The 14,008-nt window shown below is 44.6% G+C and overlaps 1 protein-coding gene across 2 annotated transcripts in view; it reads right to left on the bottom strand.

Annotated features, from left to right (window-relative positions):
• The window catches only part of TESC (tescalcin), a 468,355-nt gene that overhangs the window by 193,716 nt on the left and 260,631 nt on the right, over positions 1–14,008 (bottom strand). For both annotated transcript variants that reach the window (XM_078667128.1, XM_078667127.1), the window contains exon 7: positions 3,357–3,404. In XM_078667128.1, coding sequence (XP_078523254.1) covers positions 3,357–3,404 — 48 coding nt within the window. The remainder of the gene's footprint in view (positions 1–3,356; positions 3,405–14,008) is intronic.

Here is a 14,008-nt window from a genome sequence, read left to right as displayed (position 1 = left end):
CAATCTCCGTTTTTATCCACATTTAAAAATAGACAGAGACAAGAAAATAAATGTTTTCTGTCTGTATTTATCTGTAAAAATCAGTAAAAACGGAAAACAGGGAGCCCTAATTATAATATTCCCATAGAGGCAGTGCATGCTTCATTGCATAAGCAGCCACAAAGGAATCATAAATGTCTGACCATTATCTAAGAATAAATGTGGATCTATCCTCTTCAGATGAACACATAATTTTTCATGAAAAACTAAGAAAAATGTTGAATGATCTCCTTCCATATGACGTCAGCACCCTAATACAAGCAGTATCTAAAACAGACATTTTTCAACGTTCTGTTATTGTATTAGTCATGTTTCATTATGGCTTTTATTATAACTTCAGTTATGTCAATTATTGTGATGTTATAAGGGTTAGGGTCATGTGACATCACTTCGTTGGAAGATTGAGGGCCAAAGGTCATATGATATAACTTCTTCTGATGTCATTAAGTTCAAGGATGTGTTATTTCATTTACGCTACCGTTTAGATTTTGCTGAATCGTTTTCCATGTGTAACTCTAGGGCAGTGATACTCAAAGTATGGCCCTGGGGCTGCTTGAGGCCATCTAGACCTTTACGTGCGGCCCCCCTGGTGAACTGCAGCACAAGCTGATGTTTAGTTGCTGAACATGAATATTAAAAAAAATAAGTAAACAGGCAAGCATTTATGAACCTGAAAATAAATGCTTGCCCGTTTATTAAAAAAATCCAAGACCTCCTTACACAGTCCCTGACCCACCCAGACCACCCACTGTCACCCTGCTGGCACCCATGCGGCCCTCGGTCACACCACAGACCGTACTTTGTGGCCCCTGGGCAAATGTTTGTGAGTACCTATGCTCTATGGCTTGTAGTCTACCTTCAGAATGGTTATAAATTGAGCCCCCATTGGCCCACCCAAACGCACCCTTCGTCCACACAGATAAAAATTCCTGGAACCGGGCCTGTCCCATGGTATCTCGGTGAGGAGCCAATATCACAGGGAAGCAGGGAAAACGAGCTGAAAACCACTGTAAATAGTGGTTTTCCAGCTAGTTTTCCAATGCTCTGAACTCCAGGGGTGAGAAAACACCCCAGGACCTCCGCACCAGCATCAGCAAACTCATTTTTTTTAAGGGGGGGAGGGGGCTAGGGGCAGGGTGGGGGGCTTCAAAAGTACCTGGGTACTTCTCAGCATGAGGCTCGCTCCCTCCAATGACCCGCCTCCCTCCGCACATGATGCGATTATTCGTCAAGTTTGCAGGTATGTAACAGGATGGTAACAGCCCTAACCCATTACCAGTAGTTACCTTCCATAATACCAAGGCTGAATAGTCTTTCTCCCTCCCTCATTCTTCTAGCACGCTTCACTTCCTGTCCCTTTAGCTCACTCTTGCAGGTACTTTTTCATCCTTGCTTTCTCGTTTGTCACTGTATTTTCTATCTTTCTCCTAATTTAACTCTTTTCTGTATTTCTCTCTTTCTCTTTATTGCTAAAAAGGCCTGTCCAGCCATAACCAAGGCTAAACTATTCACAAAGATGGAATGTCACAGGGGGACACGGTGACTCAATCACTGTTGTCCATATTCAGTGCAAAAAACATAGAGCTGTTGACGTTTCGTCCCAAGGTTAGCGTAGGCAGCTCTGCTCCTTACAAACAGGTCTTCATCAGGACCAAGGGGGACACCTACAGATAATTGGGAACAGAGTTTTAGTACATTGGGTGATGGATAAGGACAGAGTAGAACAAAGCACTGAGGCTTCGCTGTTAAATAGCTTAAAACACAGCCGAAAAACATGCTCTTTGTCATGCTAGAGCTACAGCTGCACGCTACAGCTCTCGCATGACACAGAGCATGTTCAGGTATGTTCTCCAAGTACGGCATCAGCCGGCGCTGAGCGGTGTTTTTAGGATTTAGATTCTCCTTTCTCGTCAATGGGGACAGTTCCAATTTTATTATTCCTCATGCTATTTTCCTCTGCCCCATTCCCCACAAATGCTGACGCTCTGCACATTAATCCTCTGCTGCAGTCAATTGTCAAGAATCAGTCCCTCTCTGCCATTTGAGCGTACGGGTCTGTCCTCTCCGCCACAGCTCTAGGTGGACGGATGGAAATTATTTTACTTTATGGATTCAATCTGTCTCTACTATATCCTTATCCATCACCCAATGTACTAAAAGTGTCTTCCCAATTATCTGTAGGTGCCCCCCTTGGTCCTGATGAAGACCCATTTGTAAGGAGCAGAGTTGCCTACACTAACCTTGGGTCGAAACGTCGACAGTCTTATGTTGTTTGTACTGAATATGGACAACCGTGATTGATTCACGTTTTCACCCTGTGATATTCCGGCTTTGTAAATAGTTCAGCCTTGGTTAAGGCTGGACAGGCCTTTTTGAGTGTTTTGGATGTATACATTGTCCACTGCCCTCCTTCCTTCACTCACCCTCACTCCTGCGCCTTGATGCACTTCTTTTCACCCCACCTATTCACTAAATCGTTTTGACCAATATACTATGAACATGCTGTACTATATGTTCAATATGATTAAATATTCTGAATATGCATAAGTAGTATTTGCAATCAATTTATCAGTTGATGTTTGATATTTATATAATCATTGTGCTTCCACTGGGCCTTTCTTTGTTGTACCGCATTTTACCCAGGTCCGCATGACGTGCTGGGTGAACTCCATTATTTTGTAACTTGATGGTAACACCAGCATTTGTTTGGCATCCTCAGTAATACGTAGTGAGCAAAAAAAGTTATACAGTGAAATTTGTCCCAGCGTCTGAAATTACTTCAAGCACTGCACCCACCGTTTTTTTTCCTCCTAGTGATGCCCTGGATGCCCAACCGTGGGACCAGTAGCTCATGTGCCATAGGACTAATATAATGCACCTGACTGAGGAAGCTCAGCATGGCATATAGTGTTCATGGTTTTGCTTTGTTGGCATTTAGAGGGGACCTGTCTTGGCATTTCTGGCTGGATTATTCCCATTGGACCAGGACCCCGGCTGATTGTCAATACTGTTGCTCACTGTCTGGAGAGGCAAAGCGAGTAAAAAAAAAAAAAGATGGTCTGGAATGCATCTCAGAATAATTAGAGTAGCTAAGATTGATTTGAGCATTCCACCCATCACCTGTTTGTTCTTCCCAGCAAATTATTCCACCCCCTCTCCTCCCCTGCAGCATCTCCTGCTACAATGACATCACACATAGCTGCAGACGCACCACAGTCATGACCTTCAAGGCACTACTGAAGCATTCCAGCAGCGAGATCCATACAAATCTATTAGAATTCTTGATTTCAAGCCAATATGTTAAATGCAGTTCTGACCTTGAGGAAGTCTTCGAAAGTTATCCCCTCGTACACTTGATCCGGTGTCTGTATAAAAAAAAGACAAAGACAAATGGGCTAACTTTAGCGCACAGAATACAACTGAAAACAGCCTGGCACCGGATGCTGGAAGCGTCACTGGCATCCGTGGAACTCTGAAGACAAAAACACCGGCTGTGCCAAGCATGTAAGGCAGCAGTAAAGCTCTTGGCTGCCTGGCACCAGTAGCAGCGTATAAATCACTGGCAGGCCAGACTTAAGCTGAGCACTTCCATTAGTGAAATTAAACTATTGCAGAAATAGCAAACCCTGATGGATACAGAATATATATTTAAGATGATGTTTAAAAGGGATAGAAGCAAAACGCAGGAAGTAACAAGCATTTGCAATGCAGCAGGTCTCGCATTTGGGAGAGTTACAGCTTTTGGCTTTGTAAATGACAATGTTTTTTACCCTTGTGTTTGGGTTTGAAGTGTAGTGGATGCATGTGGTGTGGAGTGGAATTATGTAGGTTGTATTTGAATTATAAGTTGTGGTATTGTGTGGTGTGGAGTGTATTTGTGTAGCGGAAATATGTGGCATGGTGAATAGATAGGGATGAGAGCTGCACATAACAGATAGAAAGGAAGATGGAGAGAGATAGATGGTCTGTGCAGGAAGTGGTGAATGAACTTGAGACAGAGGAGCAGAAAGCGTATGTGAGAAAGAGAGAAAGAAGGGTTGAGCAGGCCACAGAATCATAAAGAGCCTGTGTACCTGTGCACACAGAAGACACTCTAATAAAAGGAGGAGAGTGTGGTATTGAGGGACGGAACCCTTTAAAAGGTATGGGAAAATGTGTGAGTGGGCAGTATAGAGAGCAGATAGGGAGTGTGAAGGAGGGAGTGGGATTGTGAGATGAGAGGTGGTAGAGGCAGTGTGAGGGAGAGATGAGAGGGGCACTGGGTGTGTGGGGAAGAGTTGACAGGGTTGATAGAAGTGCAAGAGAGAGATGTGTTGGATTAGAATTGTTTGTTGTGGAATTGTGTGGCATGGAAATGTGTGGTGTGAAGTTGTGTAGTGTAAATATGTGCCATGTTAGTGACATACCTTTGAATGTTGTTTCCTAGAATGAAAACTCATTCATGCTCATAATGGCAACCATGTGTTTGCTACTGCTACTTATTATTGTACTTTCACTTATAACCAAATTCCCTTATTGATCAGTGAAGGATTATATAGGATTATATATATATTATATCGCCGAACTCATCATGTCCCTGGAACTGGACCTAGCCATTCTGACTGAAACATGGCTGTCTGACTCCTCCACACCTATACTGGATATCCTAGTCCCCCCCAATTACTGTATCATTAGACTTGACAGGGACAAAAAGATAGGCGGTGGAATTGCCTGCATCTACAGAAGCAACCTCTCAGTCTCCAAAGTGACCGTCTCCTCTCTTACTTCCTGTGAATACCTCTGCCTTGATATCATCAGCGAAAGCAAACCGGTATGTTCACTACACATTATATACCACCCTCCTGGGGACAATCTCTCCTTCGTCCAACAACTCATGGACACAATTACAGCCAACTCAGGACGACAGCACACCCAAATTTTCCTTGGCGACTTCAATCTCCACTGGAATGACAACAGTGACACAGTGGTAAACAGCCTCAAAAGCTTACTCAACGCACTTGATCTCAACCAAATATGCAACAGCCCGACCCATAAGAGAGGTTCTACCCTTGACCTTATCATCTCCAAAGAGGGCGCTATTCAACTGGAGTCAATCCAACCTTGTGACTGGTCAGATCACCATATTGTCTCCTTCATCATCAAGGAAAAAACCAGACTTAACTCAGTTCAACCCCCTAAGCACAAAGTGTGGAAAAGAGACTTGAAGAAACTCAACCCAAACTCCCTACCACCTAACAGCTGCAATCGGCTACTTCCCCCTCCCGGCGATACAGACGTTCAACTTCTGACTGACTACTATCTCAATACTATGTCCACAATAATCGATGAGGTGGCGCCCATGCAACTGAAAAGAGTCTCGTCCAAGAAGACTTCCAACCCATGGTATGACGGAAGCCTCAATGAGGATAGACGGGCGATGCGAATGGCAGAGCGCACCTGGAGGTCAGCCCCTTCTGCAGTGCACCTAAAAAGTCTAAAGAAACAGAGAAACGCCTACTTCAGGAAAATAAAACGCTCAAAAAGAGACTTCTTCAGCCTCCAGCTCGCCCAAGCTAAAAATCGTCCAAGAAAACTGTTTGAGTTAGTCAGAACACAATCCAAAGAGCATCCCCAGACAATCAGCTCCATGGGCGTTACTCCTTCCTGCGAAGACTTCTCTGCCTTCTTTATCCAAAAAACAGAGAGAATAAGAAGCGATCTCCTCAATGACGCTATCCTGTACTCCAACCCCCGACACTCAGCAATACCTCAACCAAAGAACAATGCTACTTGGTCATCCTTTGACACTTACTCCGTAGAAGAAATTGGCAGACTGCTCAGCGCCTTGAAACCTTCCAATCACCTCTCTGACCCCCTTCCTGCTAACGCTGTAAAAGACTTTTCCCCGTGGCTTCTCCCACTCTGGTCTAAGATTATCAATAGCTCTCTTCAACAAGGATCCATCCCCAACGCCCTCAAAGTAGGCCAAGTCACACCGCTACTAAAAAAAACAACAGCAGACCCCACTGATCTAAACAATTACTGCCCTATTACAAACATTCCCACTCTCGCTAAACTGTTGGAAAAATGCGTTCAACTACAACTGACTAAACACATAGATAAGTTTGATCTCCTAAACGCTCATCAGTCAGGCTTCCGAGCAGGGCACAGCACCGAAACTGCCATGACTCACATAGTGGACGATGCCCTCCAAATCCTAGACCAAAACGATACCTGTCTCCTCATCCTTCTGGATCTCTCCTCAGCATTCGATACAGTTAAACATGAGAACTTACTCGAACTGTTAAACACAAGAATGGGCATATCTGGGACTGTGCTAAAGTGGTTCACCTCATTTCTACACAACCGGACACAAAGAATCAAAAGCAACAACCTGCTGTCCTCTCCGGTACCGGTATCGCTAGGCGTCCCTCAAGGATCCTCCCTCTCCCCAACACTGTTCAACCTAGTTATGGAACCTCTCACCACGTTGCTACAGGCTTCTAATGTGCACTTTCACATGTACGCCGACGACACCCAACTTTATCTCAAAATACAATCTCCCAAGGACATCATGCTGCTGAACACCACGATCAGTAACACCCAATCCTGGCTTGCAGAGAATCACCTCAAACTCAATGCTCTGAAGACCGAGTTCCTCCTGATCTCACCTCCCGCTAAAATATCCACGGCTCAAACATGGCTTAAGCAATTAACGGCTCTAAATGTACAGCCCATCGTAGTAGACTCAGCAAAATCTTTAGGCATAACACTTGACACCAATCTCAACATGCAGCAGCACATCAGCAAGGCAACCAAAGGAGCGAACTTCCAAATCAATACCCTGAGAAAACTTAAACCCTTCCTTCCTGCCAAAGACTTCCAAACTGCAGTACAATCTATAGTCATCCCGCACATAGAATACGGTAGCACCGCCCTCTGCGGGCTCCCCCTAACTACTACGGCACCCCTAAGAGCGTCCCTTAACGCCGCAGCGAGACTCGTCACAGGCTCAAAAAAACACTCACATATCTCCCCGGACTTTAAATCACTGAACTGGCTACCTTTTGAAGCCAGAATCCAACTGAAAATCGCATGCATGACACACAAGGCTGTGCATCTGAATTCACCCGCCTACCTCACTCAAAAGTTGACATTTTCGGGTGGCTCCCGAACTACTAGGAGCACAAGCAATCTTTTGCTGAAACCCCGAAGATTTCGGAAGGAAAAAACGTATAAACGCTCCTTTTCAGGAATGGCACCCAGGATCTGGAACTCACTCCCTCCTGAAACAAGGCTCATCTCCTCCAACACTATCTTTAAGAATGAAGTTAAAGCGATCCTCATGGCAAAATACACATGACCTATTTCTACGTATCACTCATGAATCTGCGCTGTAAGTCCTGCCCGTCCATGGCCTATTGTACCCTGTATTATCGAATTACGTAATTGTATACGCTCACTCTTTGTATTTTGTTATAATGTTTGATGCACCTGGTTGATTATGTATATTGTTATATTGTTGACGCACCTGGTTGACTTTGCACACTTTACCCTCTCCACCTCAACGATCCTTACTTCCCTTCTACTATCGCACCTGTGGGACGATACATCCTGCACACACCCACCTCAACTAGGCCCACCTTTAAACTCTAAATACTCTAAACACGCTTAAGCAAGTATATGCTCCTTGCTATTGCACTTTATGCTATTGACACAATTGTTTGTCTATACTCAGTGTACCTACACTACCACACCTGTTACCTACCTCATGTCCTTTGACATACCTATGTAACTAGCACCTTGTACCTAACTACCTCATATATTACTTTGTATATTCGCTTCTTTACTTTGTATTTTTACTTTGTATATTTTACTTTGTATTTTTTACTTGTAAAGCGCTCTGATATCTGCAAAGATCTTGTTCGCGCTGTATAAAACTCTCAAAATAAATAAATAAATAAATAAATATATAAGTCAACATCATGAGCTTCTCCCTTTAATCTAACCAAGTGTAGCATGCTTAAACCATTCCCAGCCTCGGTTATGCACCTAAGATGTTGCTTAACAGGGATGCAGATGCACGCTCTACCATGTGGTGTGGAGGCTCTGAATATGGTAATTGTGTACATTGGGAAGGGCTAAAATCAATTGACATTGTTATAAATTGCAGTAAGTGTGGCTACTTGAGTATGCAGGAACTAGGCATTGCTAGCTGAAACAAGGCTGCACTGGATCAGATCTCCCACAATTGTGTGCAACCTGCCAGGGTCCTACTATGAAACAACCACTATAGCAGAAAGCAGCATAGCTACTTATGACTAGTCTAACAACAGTCACACAGTTGGACTGTTTAACTCACTACAACCCTTAGCAAGCGTGTAAATGCAGATAGAAAGTTGAACGTTCCCACCGCCCATGCACGACCCTCCACCGCTGCTCTATTTGTGTATGTGCTGCAACCCCCGCACTATGCGGTAACTGCACAGCTAGGCAAACGCCATGAACGCGGAATGGCCAGAGCTGGGCCAAGGTGCGATGACAGCGGAAGTGGACAAGGTGCGATGGGATGAAAGGTGAAACCAATAACGAGGGGGTATAGAAAGGGAGAGAAGTGGATAAGATCGGAAGGAGGTAAGACAGCTGAGGTAAAGGACAGTGTGGAATGGAGTTAAGATGAAGACAAAGGAAATAGGTGAAGTATGTTGGAGAGAAAAGCGATGAAAAGAGCATGGGCTCATGATGTAGGAGTTTCCAGAGTTCGCAGTTGTCTCTCTGTGCTCTTTCTGAGAACCCCAGTGCCACTCTGTGCAACTTGTAATTTTGAAAGAATACAAGGATTCATTTCTTTGGGCATACCTTTGTCTACTGATTTTTTTGCATATAACAATACATTGTAATGTACGATTAATGAGATTCTGTTTTTGCAGATATACGTTATATCCCTGTCCTCTTAGGTCTACAGGTGTCTCCTGTTTTACAAGTTGTCAAAATTCCATGAAGGTCACAGGCACATGGATGCCAATAAGAGGTAGAAGACTGCTCTAATTAACACTCATGGATACGAGTAAAAATACCCACTGGGTTATAGATGCTTGATAAGCCTGTATCCCCTTAGAAGTATTCACATAAGATATGAAGGCTTTGGCCAAGGAGTGGCTATCTTTTGTCAGCCCATGACGAAGACGAGGGCGCTCCGAATTGTTCAAAATGTGATGGATTCATTTAGACTCCCTGTGAAGGAGGTGGATGACGTTGGGCAGATAAATGCCAGAAGTGGAGTGGAAGTATGAAAGGTACTTGGAAAGCATCATGCTCAAAAGAGCCTGAGGCTCCCAACGTAATCTAATTTAAAAGCAATTATGTAGTATACAATGCAGCAAATATTGCCCCTGTGCTCTATTCTTTAAATAAGGTTGCCTGGAGAAATTGAATACTTAAAATAGATGCTTTCAGTTCAGCTATAGCAGACTCAAGCCGTGGCTCATAATGATTACATTATATGGAATAGAGTTTGACAAACATGCTCTTCGACAGCAAAGTATGTGACGTCCCGTTCACTGGAGGCAGAAATGCCCCCACAGTTTTTTCCTGTGATCAAAATGTTCTCAGTGTCTGATGCACATAGATATTGGGGCAGATTTACTGACTATCAACTGAGCTATGTTATGTTATGTTATGGTGCTGTTTTTCTCTCCCCTAGCTGGTGAATTTTTTGCCTGCCAATCGCCAATGCACATACCCTTGCACCATAGTGCACAGGTGTGTGTGTGTGGTCAAGTTTAGGTTTTGTACTGGAAGGTTACCCTTTCAGTGTACAAAACACCATGGTTAGACATAGTTTAACACATGTTACACTCTGTATGTGTGCTGCACAGTGCAGTACACAAAGTTGAAAAGGTTTGGTGAAATAAAAACATTTCTCCAAGCTAACTCCAGCCTCAAAGAGGCGATATATTTTGACGTAAAGCCCTGACTACAATGTTAGTAGATAGGGCTTTGCATCAGAAACCATGGGTGGTTGCACAGGACCACCCTTGTACCACCATGGTATGCCACTTAGACGCAAAGCAGAGCTTTAGGGCTACTTTCCAGTGCAAATAAAGTTTTGTGCTGGAATGTAAATCCCAAATTGCACCGCTTCACATTACTTTTGTGACACAAAGCCGGTGGAAATTGTTAGTAAATATACCCCATTGTTTTGTAGTTATTATTTGTAAGTTCCCCACCTGTATTTAAAATGCAAGCAAAGACATTTCAAATGCATCTTGACTTTGACAGGGATCACCCTCCTGCTCTTTGTGACAAGGTCTCTTTTCCTTAGGTCATATGCCAACTGTGCTCTGGTATTTTGGGCTGCATGGAGGTCCGAGCAACATTCAAGGCCTTCACATCGTTCAGACAAAAGCAGGGTGGTGAACTTCTCTTGGTGTTCTTCAGTCATTAGGAGATTGAGTGTGTCATCAGAATTGGTTTCCTAAAATGAGCCACGGCTCCAGGTGAACATCATCCTGAATCTACTAAAATCAGATTCAGTGAATGCATTAAGCAAACTACTCTTTGGATGTTATCCAACCGTCTTCAATTGAATACTGGAAACACAGAAATCTTGCTTTCCCATGAAACGCACACTTTTTGGTCTGAAGACTGGTGGCACCTAGAACTGGGGTCGGCCGCTCCCCCTAAGTTGCATGTCATCTGCAAATGAGAACTTCGAATCCGCATGATCTTATCACTTGAGCCAGAGGAGCCATGTAGATGTTAAAAAGGGTGGGGTTCATGGATGAGCCCTGCAGCACACCCCCCGTCTAGGGCCATGGTTCAGGAGTTTAAAGTCTCTAGCTGCACCGTATGGGTTTGATCCCTCAAAACGTTTTTGAGCCAAACCAGGGCTTTTCAGGCATCACCCATCTCTACCAGTCTTTGGATCAGGATCGAACGTGAGATGGTGTTGATTGCTTCAGATAGCTCGAGTACTAATATTTCATGCAACACAGCAAGGCAACTTGCTATGTTGTGTTGCGTGAAAGGGAGAGCAGAAATGTATTATATCTGCTAAGATATGGCACACTTCTGGTCCTTCCTTGTGCTGGCGCGCAGTGTGCTGTCTAGCATCAGCGCTGGCACCCTTGCGCCGTACTGCAATGGTGCTTATGTTACAGGCATGATCGCTTTTGTGCAGGAAGAAATACCTCCCTGCACAAAATCAATGCTGAGAGGCAATTTCCTATTTCTATGCATGATGCAGGATGCATCACAGATAGAAAGAGGAAGGACAATGCAAGTGCCTTGTAAATCTGCCCCCAAGTCTCCAGAGCAATTACTCTGCCTCTCAACTCAAACTTTTCTTTCTTTACCCCTGCTATTCTATTCTTAAGCCCTTCAATTTTACCTTTCACCACCGTCCCACCTCTTTCAGTCTTAACCGATGTATGGACCATATCGTGGCTCATTGCATTGGTAGAGAGTAGACACATTGTCCCATAGTAGCATCCAGTTCCTCGGTAGCCTCTGGTATGTAATCAATTCTGCCTCCATCCTTCACCCTACTGAGAGGGCCTAAAACATTTTCTTTTATCTGCAATGGTAGAAAAAGGGGAAGGGAGTCAGTAGCAAAGGAAAGTATTGTTCTGGGGGGTTGGAAGAATACCCAGCTTAGGCTGCACTCTACACTGCAGTTCCAATCAGCAAGCAGATGATAGGCGGCAGTAGGAATCATTCATTTGCGAATGTCTCCATAGTATTATGGCTGCTTCTTGAACCCCCCCACCCCTCCAATGGTCATCTGTACTCCCCTGGCTAGTCCCACCAGCTACCATCTCTCCATGGCATCATCCAGTTTAACTGCAGCACACAGAAGAGCCTGCCGCCCCATGCCCCTCAACAACCCTGGGTGGCGGACTCCAGGCCGCCTGGGCTCTTCCCTTCAGGTAGCTCCCGGTCCAACTGTATCCTCTGTGCCTTCATTTGCAGCAGTGGCCCACCACAATATGTCGGCCAGGGCAGCGTCGGAGCGCAGCCCCCACTTTCTTCACTGAGGCAGTTTTTTCAGAAGGCTCCGTCTGAGGCACCCACCCTTCAGATACAATCTCCTTCATCTTGTTGACTCCGATGGCTCTCTGGTGACACCAAATAGTAGATGAAACAAGGTCATAATGAGGAACCCAGAAGGAAGCCACCATCTTCTGTCCTGTCACTGCCAACAGGATTTCAAAAATCAGCCCACACACTGCCCCTTTCAAACTGGGCCATCTCGCAGTGCCAGGTGCCAGTGTTACTCCTGCTTTACGGAAGAAGAAAGTCCATTCCACCCGTTTGAAATCATGGCATATGTGTGGAGTAAAACATTCAGTAGGAACATGTTTTAAGCTTTGTAAAACAACACAAGGTTCAAGACTCTGTAAAAGGACACTAAGGGGCATATTTACAAGGGGTTATCGCCACCAGAATGTTACTTTTTTATGGGGCACTGCCAAAAATAAGACCAGGATAAACTTGGTCTTAAACTGGCGCTAGGAGGAGAAATGATTAATTTCTCCTTGTTTTTGTAGTTTCTATGTGTGCTGCATTTTGCAGTATTATTGTGCCCTCCCCCCCCCCACCTCACCACTCTCAGTACAAGCCAGCCCCCACTTAAGAATGATACCATTCGGAGTTATAGATTCTAATTTATCAGTGCAGCATGAAGATTCTTTGTGAGGTTTGTGCCAATTAATTTGAATAGCACGAGAGAAGACAATTTAGAATTACAAAGAGATGTGCATCTTTGATCACCAGAATACGCTTTACAAATCCTATTCAGATACAGAGACATGAACAAAAAATCTAATTAAGGCCTGCGCTGAAGTTACAAAAGACTAACCTTTTCTGCCACAGGTAACTGATGCATTATAATTCTGAACCCTGTTTAAAAGGAGTTGTGCTAAATTTTCAACAACATCTTCTTCCAGATCTCCTTCCCCGCAGTACCCTCCTTACTATCCTTCCCCTCAACTGGCCACTTCCATACTCTCAAAACCTTGACAGCAAATTCGGTGCTGCCTGAAGGTTGGCTTTTGAGGGTATTGCTCCAGAGAAACTCCATCCACCCTGTCTGCCAGACTCCCCAGTAGGCCAGTCCAACTACTGCCTCCCTGGCTCAAATAGCCCTGTAGTGTCTGTGAGGCACCACTATGTTACTATATAAAAATACTAAATTAATACACAAATAAATGAATAAAACATGACAGACATGCATCGCATATCTTTGGTGCCCTTATATTTGTTAATCTATTTCAGTCTTTGTGTCGATTTGAGGTTTGGGTTTCACAATACAGAGCTTTAGTTGTCTGGCAGATCTCACGTCAGTGCAACATACATACAGAAAGGGATATTGTGTCACTCATTCTCAGTGATTGGCTTGTTTGTTTGAGCTCAGGTTAGCCGGTGGCTTGTTGGGTTATCCACTAGGTTTTGTAATCACCCCATGGCATTTCACAGATGTGTACTTTTTCTGCAACTTAGCTGAAACTGGTGATTGAGTAAAAAGCAGCCCTTTCATTATTTTTTTATTTGGCTTCTGTAGCCAGATCGTAATGCAATCTCTCGGGAGGCTACCAGTGAGATCCTGAGTAAGAGTGCTCCCCTTAACTCCGTGGGCAGTGGGTCAGACCCAGAGGCGTAACAAAACTCGAGGGGGGCCCCCTTGCAAAGTACATGGTGGGAGACCCACCACACTCCGGACCCAGTCAGGTGCTCTCAGGCAAGGGACCCGTTCACAGTGCCGGAGAGGGCCCCTCGGAGCTCAAGACCGTCCTGCACCATGGGGGCTCTGGGGGCTATTGTTACACCACTGGCCAGACCACAGTGATAGCCCAGAACACAGCTCCACGGTCTGCTCTGTGCTGCAAGTTCCTGCAAGTTCCTGCACTTGTGACAAGCCTACCCCTCTCCGTGCTTTTGCAAATTGTTGGGGCAAAGGCTGCAACTAGAATTGCCACTAGGGTGCGCT

Source organism: Lissotriton helveticus, chromosome 11 (assembly GCF_964261635.1).
Source record: "Lissotriton helveticus chromosome 11, aLisHel1.1, whole genome shotgun sequence".
Lineage (NCBI taxonomy): Eukaryota > Metazoa > Chordata > Amphibia > Caudata > Salamandridae > Lissotriton > Lissotriton helveticus.
The sequence above is the reverse complement of the archived record's forward strand: the minus strand, read 5'-3'. Positions and strand labels throughout refer to the sequence as shown.